At 40.0% G+C, this 20,853-nt stretch overlaps 1 protein-coding gene across 4 annotated transcripts in view; it reads right to left on the bottom strand.

Annotated features, from left to right (window-relative positions):
• The window catches only part of trim36 (tripartite motif containing 36), a 28,331-nt gene extending 9,767 nt beyond the window's left edge, over nucleotides 1-18,564 (bottom strand). Inside the window, exons 1-8 of one of the 4 annotated variants that reach the window (XM_034091083.2) lie at nucleotides 18,281-18,564; nucleotides 13,710-13,944; nucleotides 7,111-7,457; nucleotides 6,373-6,519; nucleotides 4,790-4,885; nucleotides 4,025-4,162; nucleotides 3,691-3,806; nucleotides 2,389-2,510 (exon numbers count right to left, since the gene is read on the bottom strand). In XM_034091083.2, the coding sequence (XP_033946974.1) occupies nucleotides 2,389-2,510; nucleotides 3,691-3,806; nucleotides 4,025-4,162; nucleotides 4,790-4,885; nucleotides 6,373-6,519; nucleotides 7,111-7,457; nucleotides 13,710-13,944; nucleotides 18,281-18,343 (1,264 nt within the window). In that variant the 5' untranslated portion in view covers nucleotides 18,344-18,564. Of the gene's footprint in view, nucleotides 1-2,388; nucleotides 2,511-3,690; nucleotides 3,807-4,024; nucleotides 4,163-4,789; nucleotides 4,886-6,372; nucleotides 6,520-7,110; nucleotides 7,458-13,697; nucleotides 13,945-14,905; nucleotides 15,062-18,280 lie in introns of those variants that run through there. The other 3 variants (XM_034091082.2, XM_071204372.1, XM_034091084.2) reach the window with 3 other exon arrangements.
• Between the last annotated feature and the right edge of the window lie 2,289 nt (nucleotides 18,565-20,853).

A 20,853-nucleotide genomic window follows, 5' to 3' on the forward strand; every position in this document is an offset into this window, starting at 1 on the left:
GGATTAAAGACACGCATCAATATGTGACTGCCACACAACTGCTGCATGCAGCACTTTCCCAGAAGGACTCAGGAGTGATTCATTTCGGGTACATTTTTATTTGAAAATCCAATTTTCTCCAGTGTAAGGATTACAGGAGAGTATAAGAGCCAAAACTGTGAATATTAAGTCAATTTAAAACACAGTTTGAGATTAGGACAACAGCAGGTAATGCTCATCTCGGATATTGTTAAGCTACAAAAAGTGTCTGAAAATTATTAATGTAGATGTAAACAACAACAGTTTAATTCCACTGTTTATTCAAACTACAACACAATATGGAAATGGCTACCCAACATTGAACAGTGAAGGTTCTAGTGATGCAATCGGTTGCTGCATTTTGTACATTTCTTGTTTTATCGTACTTTTCCTAGCTGCTTCAATGACCGATTTGAATGTTCAAAGAAACATTTTCCCACTTGTAGGATACCTTCTGTAAAACCTGACTTCATGTGTTTTTAACATTTTATCCATATCTAACGTTTTTAAAAGCATTTCCTTTAAACTATTTTCTTCATTGCACTTTGTTTAATTATCATCAAGGGATTTTCCAACTGTTTCTTCTTTGAATGAGTTGAACAGAAAGTGGTCAATTTGTCCATGAGTTTAGACAAAACCAACTGAAGTCTCAGAAATAAATCTCACATCACTGATTTTTAACAAGCAAACAATGGCTGTACTTCATTGTAGCAACAAAAGCTCACGAACTCTCCAACAGTCACTTAGAACATCGTCAGCTGGATCCACTCATGCCAAAGGGACGTTAAATGCAACATTTCTTGGATGCTAAAGTCTCAAACGATTTATTTTGTATTTAGACCGCCTTATCGTTTACATCAGACTTTTTTTTCTCTCTTCAGGATGCACCGTAACACCCATCTTTGACTAAATCCGACTGAAGAAACGGTCACAACTATTCGTCATGATCTGCAACAACGATATACGTCTCTGCTCTTCCCCAGCATGGAGACAGGAGCCACACTAAAGGCATTTTCAAACAAGCCTCAGCCAGACGCACACAATGTCTCACTCAATCGTTAAGAGTCAGTCACATTCCTGTTCTAATTACATAAAGACAGGGTTAAAGGTGGATCCAATATAAACATCTTACTCAGCTTATTATTGCAATAATGTACAGTTTAAGTGTGCATAATGGTAGTGTATTATGTACATTACAATTCTCCAGTGTTGGCTTAGTATACGAAGTGAAGTGTCAGCCTTATCCGATAGATTATCAAAGTTGTGCCCAGTGTTGCAACACGCACATCTGTGATCACATCAGCTGCTCTATGATACATGTAAAATAATATTACCTTTAAAGACAATGACTGACTGATCTTTCAGTGAACCTCTTTTGATTACTTACACTTTCTAATTTAGACCTTCTCAATTTGATGCACCCTTTGTAGGCTCAAATGTAATCTGACATAAATTACTCAAAATTTAAGTACTTCAGTCCTTTATAGCTCTTTGAGAGTCAGCAGAAATAAGTGTATACTGAGCTCTTTTACAGAAAATAATGAATGCTCACATGCATATTCCTTTTGGCACGGCATCAGAGTCTCTATAACTTGTTTCTTTTGCCTTCCTTTCTCAGTCTCGTAACTCTTGATCGAGAAATAGTATGGAGCAAACCCTACAGTTCATTAAAGTACGTATCCTTTTATCCCTGGGAAACTTGATTCTGAGAAAAATAGGCCTTGGTTATTCAACAGACCAGAAGCAGTTAAAGCCACTTCGAGTGTATTCAGGGTTACATCCGTTTATCCAACAGATGACCTCTGACCTCTTGGCACAGTTCAGAGAGCTATGCTGTGATGGACAGGTGAAGACAAACAGCTTGTCCTGGCCTTTTGTCTAATTTAAAATAAAAAAAAGGGAAAGTAGTTTTTTGTTGGACTAACTGTTTGAAGTGGCAAGGCCCTGCCCTGTAAAGCAAGTTGCCACAATCAACACGGACACATGAACAAAGGCTGCCTTCATTTTCAGAGCTCAATAGAAGCAGCAAAGTGACCATTGACATGAACTAATGGTCACTTTTTCCAGCCGCTTGAGGGCAAGTTCTCATTGAGCCTTGTCCTTTAACACCAAGTTTCCGAGAGAAATGATGTGGAGACACTACAAAGAAACAATGTACTCCATGGGAACAGAGATCCCCTGGAAAACAGCGGTCACAAAATGGGCTGAAAGCATTTATTTCACATGGAAAGTGATTTAAAGTAAGAAAATAAGAATAATTCCTAAAATGTAATAATCTTGTTTTGTATAATATGGTCAGAGCCTCATTCTATATATTGTATCTGGATATACAAATATTTCACACCCTTTAAGTAAAACAAAATGGTTCACCTCCTCCAAAGCACATCTCTTTGAGCAGCGTTTCCTCTCTGGATGTGTCCAGCACAAACTCATCAAAGCAGGGATCAGACGCAGGGTGGAAAGTCCTCAGAGACTCTGTGGCCTTCTGGATCCTGAAAACAAACAAGGCAACAACATTTATTGATGGAGGTGATTCATGATTAGCATACATTAGTATTGCAAATCCAACAGCTGTATTTCAAGACAAACACAAAAAGGACCACACTTCACTACAGATTTATTTTTCTCAATATCTCATGATGAGTGGTCAAACATTATAAAATCCACCATGTACTCTAGCCTCATGTATGCAGTTGCATCTATATTCTTAAGTGAAACACATGATTGAAGTGCTTGTCAACAGGCGGAAAGTGTACAGGGCTTAGTATCATGGTCTTGAGAGTGAAATGGCTTCCTGATGATCCAAAGCTGCTAAGAGAGATCAATTAGTGAGCTTAGAGCAGAAGGCAGCACTGACTGGACACTGCAGCAGCATTAGTCTTTACTTAACTCTCCACAAGTCTGGCAACCTGTGTGCACGTGACTTTGTGTTTCTGACACACTGTAGTCACCCAAACACATAATAAGCTTGATGCTCTCAAGACTAAAAATAAACAAAGCAAATCCTACTTATGAAATCACTGGGAAAATGGAAGCCATTGCTAATGATAAACTGCGAGCAAAAGAAAGTAGTCATATCACACTTCAGTCTCCCACTGTGGGGCCTGTTAAACAGTTATGTTTGGCTTCTGTAAAGTGTGTTGATTTATATCTGGTAATCATTACTAAGCTTCTTAATTATTTATGAGACAGCTAACCACAGTTTACAGTAAGGATTTTAGTGGTGCGAATAACCATTCCCGCACAGCTCAGCTTACTGTTGAGAGGAAATCTTCCAAGACGCCAGAGAGGTGCTTATGTGCACTCCATTTTAAACATGCACACACACTTTGATGGTAATGTTAATCGCTGACTTTGTGTTATTGATTGAGATGTAGACAGCCATCTTTTGGGATTTACAGGGTTTTTATTATTAAATTGCAATTGTGTAAGGCCCCTGGTATTATTCAGAATCTTTAATATCTCACCATAACTTTAAGTATTCATGACTGGAAAGGGGAACAAAAACTCATTTAAAAAAGTTTGAAAAATCATCCATGATCGTGAACTTTCGCTGTTATAAATGGTATCTTGGGATTTAAAAATCTTCTGAAATGTATCTGTGAGTACCATTAAGGCAACAATTACGTAGTTTAGTGGGCATTTTGTAAAAAGGATTGTCAGTGAGCTTACCTGGTGTGCAGCTGCTTTGCAGTCTGTACAAAGCAGGAGTGATCCGTCTCTTTCAGAACCTCCTGAGCGTAGCCCACTAGACCGCTGTTCTCCAGCATGCCCTGGTACTCCTCCACCTGAGAAAAAATAAATAACAGGGGCATTTTTACCTTTAGCAATTCATTAACACATTTGGAATCCTCAGAAAACTAATTCCCTTCAAAAAGGCTCGATTGCACCACTTATCAGAGACAAACAAGTTGATATTTGTCATGTGTTTGATGCAAGCAGGATTCATGTTTATACAGAAACATAATGATTAATAGGAATGAAACTCAGCCCTAGTATTTCATACCTGAACTTTGAGTTGGTCCAGGCGTCGGTTTCTAGACTGCTCGATGGACTTCAGCATCTCAGACTTCCTCTCCTGCAGAGTCTCAAACAGACGCTCAAAGTGCTCATTGGCTTGGCGCTCTGCTAGCTGTCCATTGTCCTTTTAGAAGAAGATACATTTTGTACAAAGATATAAAATGTTCTCATGTACCTTCCTACATGCAAACATTTTTGAAAGGTCAGTATTTGATCATTGTATCAAACTCTGGTTTGAAAGAAGGTAGATACAATAATATATTGTGTTGCATCCTAATTTCTGCAGTAATATTCAAGGAAGTACAAGTTTAAACACATTACACAACTTGGGTATTACGAGGCTTTATGGACCAACAATTCTTTAAAGAGCATCCCAGACATCAGTCCGACACACCCTGCTTACAAACATCAAAAGTGTAGACATATGTAAACGCTACCCATTCAGCAGCAGCATACAAGTGAAAGAGGAACAAGCCCAGAGGCTGAAACGCAGACATGTAGGAGGGACACTCGTAGGCAAATCCTATGATCCGTGTTTGTGTGGTTTGCATAACATTTGTTTAGTGACCTTCCTTATTCGTACACAGACAATGCTCAACTTATCTCACTGGTTTGTGTAAGCTGTATAAATATGTGTATTCTGTAAGAAAAGATAACATCTAGCAAAGTGACTCGTTTCTGAGGGGGCATAAGACGGGATTCTGGCAGCGGAGTGAGGAAAGGACCTGCAGCAGGATGAGTCAGCTCTCACCTCGGTCTGATTGATGAGCAGATCCAGATCAGTAATCTGAGCCCTGACCTGGTCCTCTTTGCTGATGAGGTAATGGATACTCTTGGCTAGCTTCTCCTGGAGAGAGAAAACATCAGCACATAATGTTAGTTTTATAAAAAGGTTTAAAACTCTGAAGCCCCTACACAGCATTAAGATGACAACAACAAGATATAACTTGGGGTTTGGTTATATCCGATACACATGAAACTTCATTAACAAATGTTCCATTTTGAGGAATCGAGAGGGATTTACATTCCTAAACTCTGACATAGGTTTACGTATTTCTCTCATCTTACATCACATTCACAACTGCAGCTGTTGAGCAGGGCGTCCTGTATGACCTTCATTGTGAGAGCCTGTTACAGTGGGTGCTGTGTCAGACAACATTCAGTATAACAATGACAGGGCATTATTGTTTTAAGTTATTGAAACCAGAGCCTCTCCCTGACTGACGAAGGATTCCGGGACATTCAATACATCTCCCTACAATTTGTAGAGACAATGTACACAAAATCATGGGCAACACATGGTCTCATTAAAGATTAAGCAGCACAGTGTTTGTGCCAACACAGGCTAGCAGATTTAATTAGGAAACAGATTCTGCCTCCGTGTGCTAAAGCACCTTGCATCATGTCCACTAAGCTGAGTGTTCATGCAAGCAAGACTAGATTACTAATCAATACGTTTAAACCCATTTTGTTAAAAGGTTTCATGTGCTTTGTCTCATTCTGCCTCAGCCACTAAAAACTCTTATAGAATAATCTAGAGACACGTTTCCCACATAAGCTAAACCCAACACTCAAAGTGATAGAAATCATTTCTACAGAGTGGAGAAAAAAAATCTGAAGAACGCACATTACACCAATTTGTTTTAACCCTGTTAGCCAGCCTGGTTTTAGTTTCCAAAAGAGCGATGATATCCGAGGTCTGGTGCAGCACAGGTACAGGTCAGACATTAATATTTGAGCAGGACATGAGATGCAGGGATCAGTCAGTCACTTAACTTCCGATATTCAATCTGCCTTGAAGGGAGCTTTACGTTAAGATACAATATCACATTTTAGTAGATTGTACTAAATATAGACACGTTTTTCAAGTTTCAGCGTACTGAAGTTACAAGGCTGCTTTGACACAACACTATTTAAAAGGCTTTCTTAAAAGTGACATTGTGTTCAATCTCAGTTCAATTGTTGTTAAGAGAGAATTGTATTACACATTACAATTGTTGTAGGAGCTGCGACAATTAGTTAATCCATCTATGAATTAAAAACAAAAATGTTTCATTGATAGTTGCAGATGTACCCTATCAAATATGGAGGTATCCTGCTTTATACTTTGTTTTGTATAAAATGGAATCTTTATTAAAAAAAAGGTATATCTGATAAAACAAGACATTTTGAATCATCTTGAACCAAAGGATTAATCTAGAAAAATGAATCGATAAAAATGAACTGTTGGTTTTAGCCTTACTCCAAATAACCTATAACTTTGCACAGATTTATTCGACACCCAGAGGCAGCGGGCCTCTCCTCTCAAAGTGTTACATTATGTGAAGGCGTTACCTTGAGGATCTTGTAGGCACTGCCCATGGAGGTGACTTTGTGGTTGGCGTGGGATCCTCCCAGTTTACAGAGGTGACACACTGGTCGTTTGCAGACCTCACAGTACATGTTCACCTTCTCCATCTCATGCTCTGGACACATGAGGACCTGATGTATTTAACAGAACAATGGATTAAAATAAACAGCTCTTTAAATCTACAGTGATCGAAAACTGAAGTGAAACCGGAAGATGGCCTGGACATAGAAAGCTTCTAGACAGTTCTCTGAGCCATTTCCTGAGGTCTTAAAATAGAATTAAAACATTTTTTAAAAATCAGCACTTTTTCAAGATCCTCAGGAAGAAGGCATGTTTGATCAACTAAAGGGATTGGAAAAGCAATGCAATTATATATTCAAACCAGTGACTCAAGTTTTCAACAAGGATTCAGATATTTAAATTATTATTGGATCCGAGCTTTGTAGTTGGCTTATTGCAAGGCCAACAACATTCTTGAACATCAGGTAATGATCAGGAAAACCAGATAGTAAAAGATTTCCAGCTGAATTCTCCTCAAACATTTAACTATTTCAAGCCAAATCTATAGATGCTAATGTTTATTTTGGACTCATCTTATCTCCTGAAAGATGTTCATAGTCCAACAGCTGAGTAAAATGTAGTGAATGTGTCTTTGAGCCTTTAGAAAACAACTGATAGGGGAAAATAAAGTCTTCACAAAGGCATTGATAGAGGACACTTGCCTTGGGCCTGAAGTTTGTGGTGGGCCCGACATACTCATGCTGAGCTTTGGGCGTGCCCCAGGGGTGGTGCAGCTTGAAGCACTCGTTGCAGTAGCTGGCCTTGCAGTCCATGCAGCTCTTGGTGGCCTCCTGCTGCTGCGGAGGCTTACAGATGTTACACATGATCGCGACGGCTGCACGGGCGGCCTGGCGGTAGCGCTCGACAATGTTCTCCAGCGTGAAGTTACGGAACAACATGCTGATGCCTCGCTCTCCGAGGTCGATGTCATGCTGGCAGCCTGGGCATGGGATGGTGGTGACCCGGGGAGTCACAGACCCTCTGCGCCACCCCGGTGACGAGATGGAGCCTGGAGAGTCAAGAAGGACAAGTGAGAAAAGATCATGCATAATCGACGGCCATGGCTGAGGTCACCCAGTTTCAGCTCTTGACTGAGGCCCTATTTTGGCATGTGAACAACAATGTCCTTTGACTTTAAGTCAAACTGAAGGCATAGTTCCCAGGAGTTAAATGGGGGCTTTGAAAAAATGTGAACTCCATTTGTGTTGAACACATTCTGGGCTGGAGTCACAAAAGAAGCATTACATCATCTGCATGATTTTCCAAGTATGATCTTAAGGGAAAAATGCCTTTGATAACACATAAGCCTTCACAAATAGGGTCTCAGTATGTCTCCCTTTGTGCTTCATTTCCACAATGACCACTACTCTCTAAAGACATGGCTGTATGGGGCAAGACATCAGTACAGGCAATTTGTTTAGCAGTTGTTATTATAGTGAAATAAGTCCAAGAAGGGAGACTTTCCAAGAGTACTGGGGCAGATTGAAAACACAGGATAGTCACAGGGCAGATGGCATCCTTGGAGCAAATAGAGAGTGCACCGTCGGTATGAGAGATCAATTTAAAAACGGCAAGTCATTTAACATTTACCATGGGAATGACGAGTATGCAAGTGCTCACAATGATCTGGACAACGGAAATAGTTACACTTACCTAGTATGAGTGATTACAAAAATAGAAAGTATAAAAAAACAAAGCATATTTAAAAATCAAGCAATGTAACAGAATTACATTGTGTGAAGTAGAACTTCAACATTTTAATAAATAAAATGTCTTGAATTCACATTTAATATTACATGTCCAGTTCAATGCATCAACACTTATCTTCATAAGACAGCAAAACTCCTCTTAAAGCAAAGCTGCTTTAAGAGTTTCTCACGACAGTGTGCTTGTTACAGATGCAGCAGCATTGGAACAAAGCAACAACACGGTGACATGAGGGGGGAAAGGAGCTGTAGCACAAGGTCACATCACAGACGCAAGCATTGGGGAACGCAAAACACTGTACAACACACTCAAAGCCAGCAAACTGAACTCGCTACAAGGCAAAATAAATGACAAATATTGCATCACGTTTTTGGGAAAGAGGGGAAGAAAGGAGTGCTGGATTTATCTCAGTTTGCAAGCCAGTATTTCCACTTCGTTTCCGAGGACCTGAAAATTAAATCAAACACTCCTCAGGTAAGCGAAATACAGGAACACACGACTTAAAAACCACACTTTGCAAAAGGTGACGCTCAGGGGAAAGCAGGGGCGGAACAGCAAACGTAAACTATGTGAAATGTGTAGCCATGTGCATGCTGTGTGATGTGAGCAGAACTAAAGGCTGACAGTGCAGGGACGCTTAACTACCTCGAGGTCAAATCTGTCTGAAACCAGACAACAAACTGAAATATGGAGCTTTGTTTGCCACAGATCAATGACCCTACCTACCTGAATTCATTTGACAAAGGTGGACGTGGTGTGACTGTGAAAAACGTAGTCTGATAATGGTGATGAGCGTAAAATAAAAGTCATTGGATGAGGAGTATGGCAGACAATTTTTGACTTTGATGATGAGTAAATGCATGCATACTGTATATGTATTCATGTGCATGTTAGGGCACTGCATATTGACTCAGCAGGTGTAAACGAACACCAAGCAGACTGGAGATGCCTGCAGGAAAGTGTGTGTGTGTGTGTGTGTGTGTGTGTGTGTGTGTGTGTGTGTGTGTGCACGCACGCACGCAGAGGGAGGCAGAGTGGAAGGCAGAAACCGACGAGTCATTGCGGAGCAAAAGGGCTTGGTTTTTCCCCTGCACTGATCAGACTGCGTCTGATGCTTGAACTGACGTAGCATTGCTACTCAGAAAGTTATACTGTAAATGTGATCGTCTTCACGTATCTAAATTAATATTAAACAATGTTCATGTGCATTTAATGTGTTATTGTTTCAATGTAAATAACAATATAGAGTCCTGTTTATTAAGGCCTGTTAACAAGTCTTCATCGTTTGCTGCCATTCTATTTTATAATTTCAAGGCAACTCCTGGAAATTACTATAGAGTATATTAAAAGACAAATACATATCGTCTGTGCTTGAAATGTTTCTATAAACCACTGAGCTGCACGAGTAGGCCTAATCAGAGCAACAGATCTCAGTCAGTATCTCATTATTCAGTCTCGTTTTACTTGGCCAGAAATCTGACACTTTTCAATGAATCCATCTTACCCAAAATGATTAGAAGTAGGCTGGAACAGGTCTGCATTCTTATAAACTGTTTCTCAAGCACTAATTATTTTTACATCAAGCATGTACAGTACCCTAAAGGCACACAGGTATCAGTCAGAAAAATCCAGTTAGGAATCTTAGCAAGCCCAAGCACATTGTAGGTTTTTCTTCAGTGTGTGCGATTGACTCAACAGTTGTCCAGCTCAATAAAAAAAAGCTTAACTTGCCAACAGGTGTTTCGAAATAACTAATAAGCCAAGCGAGTGCATGCACATAGTTACTTCAGTCTTGGCACCTTTTAATTCATTTTTGTTACTTGCCAAAACTCCCCATCAAGGACTCTAGCTTCATTTGATTCTCATCTCTCCTACTTTACTCCACCCTATTCGTCTAGTCAGCCTCCCTGTATGCTGACGCATCATCGCTTTAAGGGTTTCACCATTCCCCTCTCGTTTCCAAACATAAAAAAGCTTTATAACCAAAAGCTTGGAAAACCCTCCAATCACCTTTAAAGCCCTTGTTAAATCTGGAATGAAAATTAGATAACTTTTAAGCTCAGACGACATTTTTTTTTTTTTTTTTAAAGGGGTATATTATTTTTAATGTATAACTTAAAATTCAGCAGCCACCCTAAATCCGCTGGAAAGTAACTAGCCAGTGGTGTGAGTTTGTATGGTCGTGTGGACATGGCTGAAGAACACTAAGTAGAGAAAAGGAAGAACCAAACTAGGGTTTCTAGTAACACTGTACTCACTACTACAGCTATTCAAAAAACGGATCCCGCGTCTACCTCGACTTCCCAACGACCTTCGCACTGTGGCTGCAAGCAATGAACAGAAAAGTGAGGTGAGACCAACATGAGAAAGAAACAATGCATAATGTGAAGTGATGTGAGAAAGCATTTGTAGTTAAACGTGACAATTAAGAAACAAAGCCAACTTAAAAGTTAACACAAGAAAAATCTGGTAATGCAGTTTATAGTGAAACAAACAGTGCGTTTAAAATACACATACAACCATACATACAGGATGGAACAGTTGTTAAAAGTAAAACCAACTCTTGATTTGTGCACTTCTGTTGCATTGATATTTCAAAACTAGGCTAAGTGTACTGTAAAATGTGCATTAAAGGAATACCTTAGTTTGGCCTTTCGGGAGACATGATTTGACTTCTTGCCAAATATGAAGCTAAACCCAGGAAATGAATAGCTTAGTTCAACTAGTATTAAGACAAAATTAAAAAAACATTAAAAAAAAAAACACAATACAGCTAGCTTGGCTCTGTCCAAAGGTAAAAACATCCTAAAAAAGAAACAAAACGACCAGCCTTTTATAGTGTTTTCCCAAGTTAGAACAAACTATACATGTGTTCATTGACTGTTCACTGAACCCCTCCCACTGGACCTACAGCTTTAGCCTCAGATTTCAATCATGAATTCAGAGCTACTGTTACCTATAGCAAGTGAGCTAATTAAGCTAACAAAATCAATAGTCGGAAGTGAGAAAAGCGAGGCATGCTTTTGTCTACCTTGTTTTTAAATTAGGAAACCATCATTTCAAAAGTAAAACCAGACTTAAAAAACTGCAACTGGTATAATTGTAAACTGCATTATGTACAAAACATTCATATTTTAAGCTAACAAAGTCCTTCCTCTAGCATAATATTTACACATTTGTGTGCATACATTCGAGTTGCATACATCACAACGTAAAATACAAAATATATGCTTATTTCCCAATATGTTCAAGCAGAAATCTTAAAACCAACTTTTCAGTGCACTTGTCAAGAGTTAGCTTTTGAACAACAATGCATGCTCCGTTATGAGCCCCGGCAACAGAAAATAAGATGGTGATGGAGTTTTAGTAGCCGCCTTGCCTCTCTCCATGCCCAGCAAGACTTGTCCAAGCTGCACACTGATAAATATAGCCTTAAGTCTTTTCTTTCTCCCTTCACCTAATCCCTCATTCATTCCTTACAGGCAGGTTGCGTCACCATGGCTACAAATGATCTGTTCTCCCAGTGTTGAGGGGCCGGCAGAATGCTTGGTTGTTCTGCCCGGGTGTTTATTTGCTCATATTGTACTTTGAGGTTTCCCAAATATTCTTAAAGCACAGAGAATTTGCATTATGTAATCTGCTGATTAAATGTATTTTACACAGAGAAATCCTGTTTGTAAATCCCCAAGAGAATTACACATTTCCTTATGAGATGCTGCTAAATTCAGTTTTAAATTACTTAACATTCTGCATCAATTCACAATAAGTCAGAATGAAACTAGAAAACATGTTGTCCTTTAGCACAAACTCGCTTTTAGCAAGGCGTGAGATTTGTTTACACAAAAAGCAGTATTTGAATATTTCCTGCGTCAACACATGCAGTCCTGCCAGTGAAGAATGAATTCATTCAGGCTGAAAAGGGGAGTCTGAATGAGGAAGGCTGTGTTCAAGGGCCCGCTCTCAGAGGTTTGGATGAATAGCTCCCAAAAAGTAGTTCACCTCCCTGTACTCTGGGGATCCTATTAGCTCTGAGGCTACGTGGCGTCTCAGTTAAATGGATACCAGGTTACACCAAATAGTACCACTAAGTTTCATGTAGTAGAGGGTCATTGATTAGACACTTTACATTTGATACAGCTTTAACTGTTAATACAACATGAAAAGTATGTTAAATATTTTGTTAGCCAAAATAAAAGAGATATGAGCACTGGTGGATTTGACCACCTAGTAAACTTCAAAGGGATCAAAATGTGTATGTGTATGTATTCTGTAAGATGTTGCACTATCAGTAGGACCTACATTTGCTTTGTTACCATTATTCATTATGAACCCATATTATATTAGAATTAGTAGGCAATGTAGAATGGAAGTCGGACACAACTCTGTTTTTCTCAACTAGAGTGGACAAGACAAGAGTTCAAATGAGAAGACATCTTAATACAAATGGCCGGTAGCCCAGAGCTTTCAGAAAGCAGAAAGACAGCTTTGTGTCCAGTCATGCCATTTTTAAGGCTTAGACATTGACCTGCTCAGGCTTGGCTGAAGCAGTGCCATGTGTTCAGCAGGGAACATAACATTTTTTGTGACAAGTCAATTTAGCTACCTGCAAACACCCACAACCACAGTTTTTCCTCCCTCCAGCTCGGTTATAAGATTCTAAAATACCTTAAAATATGTGCTTTGTTCACTCATGTGTACACAGGACACACATATGCCTATATATCCGATTAAAATACATGAGTCCCTGCATGCTTGACGGGGATGTTTGATGCCTCTGGGCAATCAGAGGCAGACAATTAGGGCTTGTCAACATGTCTTTCTAGACAAAACTACAGCTTGTCAAAGTTCCCCTGCTGTCTCTTTAATGAAGCCAGAATTAGAGGCAGAAGTGATGACTGACAATGTGACAGCCGTAAAATGATTAAATCACTTTTTATAATTGCTCTTGTTTATGTGGGACAAGAGAGAGAGGAGGGGCAGCGTCTGTGCCACACAGAAACCCAGATATCAAACAATAAAGCTTGGTCCATTGTTGTATTGCTCAACATTTAATTTGCATTGTCTCCATTGTTGGTTAGCTATTCATTCAAATTCAGTTTCTCTGTGTAACCACACATTTATTTTTTTATATAGATATTTTTCAGCCTTTTGTCCTTCGCTATGCAAGATAAAGGTCAGGCTCCAGCCACTGAAACCTGTTGAATGCAGCCACTGAGATGATAGTTGAACAAAAGTATGACAGGAAGTTGGCATGACAGGAAAGAAAACTCATACTGCCTTCCTTGGACGTTTCACAGATGGCCAAAGATACATTCAATACTTGCACATCCTGTGCAACAAATGCCTGATTATTAGCTTCCATCATCTCACCTAACTAAAATGGTAGGGATACCCAACAACATAGTGAGACCACTGTTCCTACTAAAGCCTCAAATGGATTTCAAAAGAGAAATGTGAGATCCACTTCCCTGCACTAATCTGTACATAATAAGATCATATTTGTTCAACCTATGGAGAAAAACTAATATTTCTGGCTCCTTACCCCGAGACCCACCTGATCTCACAAGCCTGTCTAGCCTCTCCATGGACGGGGAGGGCACCCTGGACCTTGGGCTGCCCGGCATTGAGCACTCGGACCCGGCATCAAAAGAGTCCTCATGGTTGAGCATGAGAAGCTCTCTGACACACTTGTGGCAGACGCTGTGCTGGCAGGGCAGGATCAGCGGGTGGGTGAAGAGCTCCTTACAGATCGGGCAGATCAGCTCCCTCTCGATGTTCTTGATCGGGACCTGGAGATGGAGACATGCTTGTTTAAAAAATGCCATGTAAACATTTGTCAGTTTTTGGAGTTAGGAGTTTTACATGAAGCACCACCTCGCAGCTGCTGTTGTCATAATTTAAGTTGAGATGAAGAAACAAAGGAACAGAAGGCTTCACAGATCAGTCTGGAATAAGCTTGGCAACCTTAGACATGGAGGCAAGGATACAGCTGTCTGATTTTTTGAACAATAACCTATTATTAGTTCATATTAGATGCAGCTAAAATAGGCCCATTGTCTGCATTTTAAACTGTGAAAACAGCACTTTGCTGAGTGCGGTGGGAAAATTGACCTTATTAGGTGGGTTGAAAGAGATAAGTACAATTTAATTTTTAAAACTCAACTTTACTTTGAAAAGCTCTGATGCAGTGACAATGACAACCAGCTACCGTGTCTTTACCATGTTTCTGATACATTACATAAGCCAGGATTAAGCTCCGCTAGCTAAATATAGACAAACATTGAAATACACGATTCCAGCAGCTCACGTTTCCACATAAATACGACTATTGGACAGAGTTTCTACGAGCTCCAGCGCGAAAACTGCCCTCTCACGGACTGATTAGTTCATTTACTGCAGGTGGTGGGCTGAAACATCCCCATAAAGTTTATCTTCCTCCTGCTGTGAACAAACATTCATTTAGGAAAAACGCCTCCGCACGCGTTAAAAGACAATAAGCAGAAGGATAGAGGAAGTTTAACCAGAAAATAGACCAACAGTAGCTGTCCACAAGCCTGCTCAAAGCGAAATATTTCGTTACAAATCTTCAACAATGGCCAACTAAGTAATGAATGGACACACTGGGGGTAGTTTACAGCTCTAATAGCGTTAACAATGTCCGGGCTCTTAATATGCACAGCAGAGAAGCTACATGTTGAACAATGACGGGACTAAAACACGTTTTGATGAATTGTCTTTTCACCCACTTACCGGAGCTATGCTGCTACGCCGCATCTCGGCAGACATGGGGAGGGAGAAACTATAAACCTCAGGGTAAAACAACACCTTATCCGGCGATTTCTGTTCGAGCTCAAAACAAAGTTTTTCGGACGGGAGGAGAAGATGCCGACAGCCACGGCTCAGTGAATTTAAATAGAGTGACGCTGCTGTGAATCAGCGGCAGGGGGTGAGACACACACAGGGGGAGGAGAGAGAGGAGGGGGGGAGGATCTCTATAGTACTAATGCTGCTTTCATGTGCTGCTCGTAAACTTTCTTTAACTCATCAATCCTTCCAGGGGGTTTTAGCAGGCATTGGAGGGTGAGAGTCTGCAGTATTTCTCCTTTGTCTCCTTGTTTTTTTTTTTCAATCCGAGTGATTTACATGTAGGTTAAAAATAAACAATAAAGTTATTTATATCCCATGGTGAAAATAGTCGACTGCACCTAGAAGCCTTGCTTTCAAAATGTGAAAGTATCGAGGCTTTCTCAGCAAAATGTACTAAATGCTGCAATTCTTCTACTGCAGAAATGGTCCCTGTCAGTGTTTTAGCATTACATTGTGTTTTTTGATCATTTTACTGTTGTTGTGGATTTGCATTCTCCTGATGTTTGTGTTTTAGGTTGTGCTAAAGTACAGTATTTACCTACATTTTAGAGAAGTAAAAAAAGGTTGAATAACATGGAATACTCAAGTAGCCTACGGTATGTAGCTCAAAATTGTACTTATAGGCTGAATTAACATACTTAGGTTTTCTTCTTACTCCCCATGGCAATACACTGCTAGCAGGTTAATAACTTTCATACTATATTTGTTACACACAAAATGAAGCAGTTGACTCAAACAATAATACTATGTGAAGAGGCAAGGATGTTGCGATCGAAGAATACAAAAATTGCATAAATTGTAATTGAGGAAAAGGAATGAGGTGGTGGGTGTAACATGTATTGTGTCTGTCTGCAGATGTTAACATCATAAAATAATTGAACTCGTAAGAGGAAAAACAAAGTGTGTGCAATGTGTGTTTTATAATGCAAAGAGAGTGCAAAGAGTGCAGGAGTTTGGCATGTGTGATAAACTTCATTAGTTTAGAATCTATACATTTGTGTATATCAGTAATTAAAATCTAAAATTAAACAAAATATATCAACTTCTACACACCATTCCTCGTGTGTGTATAAAATAGGCTAATGAGGTTTCAGAGTCTGACAGTATAGGCCACTGTATTCAACCCTCAGAAGGTTCCTACTTTATAAAAGAGGCCTAAGTAAGCTATAATTTCTGTTTGCAGTCACTACTATTGTCAGGGTCCTTTCATTCTTTCAGGGTATTTATGATCTGCTAATCGCTTTCTGCAGTGCCGTTGCTTAGGTCTGTAGTTCATTTTATTGTACATTAGGGCCCCCTAGCAGGTCAACCCAACAATAGTTTGGAACAAAATGGACCAAGTAGCAGATTCTTGAGAGGGAGCTGTCTTTAGGAATGGAAGTGTAGCATTACAACGCTGGGCAGGAGACTGAGATGGGTGAAATGTTTGAATTAATGCACAGTCACTGAAGGCACTGCAGATAATAATGTAATCTATTTCCCTTCTTAGAGAAAACAGTGTCCTAAACATTTTACCATTGACCAGGTAATGCATTTCTGGGCATGGAAAATAATGTTATAAATACAAAATTGCATTTCTACAGAGTATGTAACCTTGGCCCAAACCTATAATTTACTGTTCAACCCAGTGAGACATTGTCGAATCAAGGCGGATACTTAGGGAACACTATGTCTGCAAGTCTCTTGTGCAGGCTGTTTTGATAATGTAGCCTAAAAGAGACAAAAGTACAGTCTCTCACAATAGGACTGCTGTTGTGTTGTGTTTATTTTTGTTGGAATCAAAATGTAAGCTTCTTCGCTCTGTCAACACAGCCATAAGAGTAAACCGTGTTGATATTAATGTGAAGGAAAGGCTTGATTACATAAAAAAAATATTCCTGAATTCAGCTATACTGTAGCAGCCAGTGAGTCAATCGTCAATCTAGTTCACGTCTTCTTTCTTTTTTCATGCGCCACATGAAACACACACACACAGCTCATTCATCCATGGCTGAATGTCACGATTGTGTGAGCAGGAGAAATTCATTTCAACACATTCTGTCAGTCTGAAACAAATGTGTAAAGGAAAAACAGCCCCCCCCCCTGTGTGCACACACACACACACACACACACACACACACACACACACACACACACACACACACACACACACACACACACACACACACACACACACACACACACACACACACACACACACACACACACACACACACACACACACACACACACACACACACACACACTTCAGTAACCCAGTGCCCCATCTCACCACACAGCTGCTGCCAAGTGTCCCACATATTGACAGGAGTCTGTGATCGGCCTGCAGCACTATCTAACTACCAACATACTCACTGACTTGGACCTCTAATTAAAGTCTTCATGCTCACGTTTTTTGCTCTAAGAATAGAAGCGCCGATGCCTTAAAGCCACTAGACCTTGACATGGAATAGAGCATATGGGTCTTTGTAGGATGTAGGTTAACTTCTTCGTAAAGAAAAAGGGTCAGATCTTCTTACAATATCAGAACAGGGGATTTGTCACTAATATAAAATACAATTAAAGGGCAGGCTAAAGATTAAGATTATACCAAGATTTAAGAACTTCATAATGGTGGCATTAGCTCACACATTTTACTGGAATATGATAGAACAGAAAAGCGTGGAATAAAAAAGAAGAGGGTGTATTACTAATCTGTACAATGAATAAAGTGTCAAATATAGACAGACAAACAGACGTATAGACAGATAGACGTAGAGAGACAGAGATATATAGATATATAGATAGATATAGATAGATAACAATAATTATCTTTATAGACTATTCAATTAATAGGCCGGATTAGGGATTATTTCTATACTATTACAATGTTGAAATATAGTCTATACTAGAATTATAGAGGCACATACACTATTTGATAATATTAGACTTAATATTGATGTCAATGATTAGTATGACGCAATTAAACTGAATGCCTGTAATGAATGCCTTGATCAGAATAGCAGACACACCTGCTATTAAATCAACATAACAGGAGATAACCCCACATCATAATATTAGAATACAGTAGGCTAGCATGATACAATACAATGTGACATAGATGAATGGAAAGCGTTGTAACAGGCTGCGGTCAGTGTCTGACAGCATCCCTCCCCTGACAGCCCTGCAGGCCGGCTCTGTGCTGTTTGCTCTCGGCAGCAGGATGACAGACAGACCGCTGCTGTCAGAAGGACCGTAAATCATCCGGATCTCACTCACCTCGCCCCGCTCGATCCGCTCCACGATGCTGGCGAACTCCGCCATGTCCTCTGAGTCCGACATGGCTGCGGTCTGATGGTGGGAGATGTTGCAGCAATTGTAGTAAATGTAGAAAAACACACAGAGACAAACAGCAGCTGCGGCTTAAGCAAACAGGATCAAAAGCTCCACAGCTTCAGAGGGGAGGTGAGATAACATGAAGAGAGAAGAGCTGCTGCTGAGACCTTATCCTCATCATCACCATCCTCCTCTCCCTCCCTCCGCAGGAGACTGTGTCTGTTCGTAGAGTCTAAAATACATGCGCCGGCTGCAAGAAGCACATTTTTATTTTAGTTTGCCTCATCTTGGAAGGAAACCCCGCCCTCATCTCCTCTACTGTACCATCTCCCTCCTTCTCTCCCTCAACGGCGATGTCTCCACTGACAGCTCTTTGTATCCCCGAGCTCTGCGTGGCAGCTCGTTTGAGCCATCATCACTAGAAATATACATTATAATCTCACATTGAGGATTAAATGGCCGGGGTGGGGGGTCGTACATCTTCTGGTGCTGCATTCGGTCAAATTGGACATTTACGCATGGTTGGCAACGCACTCAAGTGTGCATATGTATTGTTTTGTGTGGGCTGATTTCTGCCCATTGCGACCCATGTGACAGCATACTGTCATGTCTCATAGTGCCGTTTGTTTCCCGTCATGAATCTGGGATGTCAGTTTCAAATACAGACGTGTTTTTTTTGCATGGTCCGGAATGCGTGATGCCGGATTAAGTTTGTGTATTTTACATTTGTCTGGAAATGCCACTTGTTCCGCGTCACCAGATGGCTTCATGCAGACAGATTCCACCCCATTGAGCACGTGGAGGGGGACAACCGGGCAGACTGCCCTGACGGAGGAAACGATGCATACAAAAAAAACTAATAACTCATTTTATAACTAACTAATGTTCCCAAAAGCACTGAGATTATCACTGTTTATTGCACTGACTGGAGCAACATGATTTAATTAAAAATAAGAAAATAAGCTTCTTCCATTTTACTGGTTGGATGGAAAATCTAAATTGGGAATAAAGATGGAAAGTAACAGTTCTCTACCAATTTCCGATGTTGTATATCTCTTTAAACGTAATACATGTTAACAAATGTCAATATCGAAATAACTGTCAGGAATATTAAGTGCAATTTTCTTTGCTGGCCAGAGATAAATTAACCATTAATGTACCTTTGATAAACAATATGACTGTCCATATTAACGTTTAATAACGGATCTATAACCCTTCATAACCATTTGTAAGGACATTAGTAACATCTAATAAACCTTAAAGTCGCACCATATAGCTAGCTCCCTGTGAAGTGCATCTCCAGTGGCTATATGCATGTGTTTATTGCCATCTCAATATGGGGAAAAGATGAGTGCAATGCTCACGAGAAATATCTGTGTCATGACACTTGACTAGTCCATAAAAAGCTCTATAACTGACAGTGCCCTCTACACTGAATAATCAATCAAGTGCATTGATTCATGTGTGTTACGAAGCAGAATTGATTCATGTTAAGAGAAAACAAACTGTTGCTAAGCATACACATCCAGCCTGGGGCCTGTGGATCATTCAGAATGAGTCATTCACATCACATGGAAAGCTGTAAACACAGTGTATCTGTGTATTCTGTGGTAGCAACAGCTCCATTCTAGATAATGTCAGGGTCAGTTTCTGTCATCAAAGTTTACCAAAGCAGATTGTACCTTTCTTCCACTCAGCCTCTCCTACATGGTGGCAATATAAGGTTACATGTCTCATAGGGAAGTCTGGTGCCACACAGGTATTAGTTGTCTGTTGAATATGGGACCATATAACCACACCCAACGTACAGCTGCAGCTGGCTGTCGAGGGAGCATCTCCAGAGAGTTGTGATCTGGGTTGGGCTGTATTCACAGTGGAAGAAAATACAATTTAAACCTTTGAATCTCCCTTTAAACTGTGTTTTATAATTATTTCTTTCTAAATAAAAAAAACAACATAAAATGGATTATCCAGTGCTGTTTAATTTATGTCATTATCCTCCTATTCAGATGTGATATTTTAGTGCCATACGGCCACATTTGTCTGGATCAAATTACCCCATCAGTGCCAACAGTGAAGTCTGTAACTGTGCTATGCAGCTCCCAAGTGGGACTCTATATATGTGTTTGCATGTGTGTCCTGTTGCATCCAGTGAAACTCCCCTCCCCCAAGGCTTTTAATGATGTCTTAGTCACTGACCGAGCAGACTGTGTTACTCTGAAGCTCATCCATGTAGGATGAGAAATTAAGGGCAAATCAAGCAAATTAGGTAAAATGCTGACCGGTTGTCCTCTTTGAAGTTACAAATAGAGAAACAGTTTTGAGTTATTCATCCACAGATTCTACAGGGAAAGAAAACAAAATGGTATACATTAACTCAGCCGTTGTAGGTTACCATACAGCACCATCTCACCAAAAGAAACGTGATAACGGCAAGACAAACAGGACAATATTGACTTTCCCTTTCTTTTCTTTGCAGAATTCCTAAAATGGTTATGACCACAACAAGCCTATTG

This window comes from Pseudochaenichthys georgianus, chromosome 9 (assembly GCF_902827115.2).
Source record: "Pseudochaenichthys georgianus chromosome 9, fPseGeo1.2, whole genome shotgun sequence".
Classification (NCBI taxonomy): Eukaryota; Metazoa; Chordata; class Actinopteri; order Perciformes; family Channichthyidae; genus Pseudochaenichthys; species Pseudochaenichthys georgianus.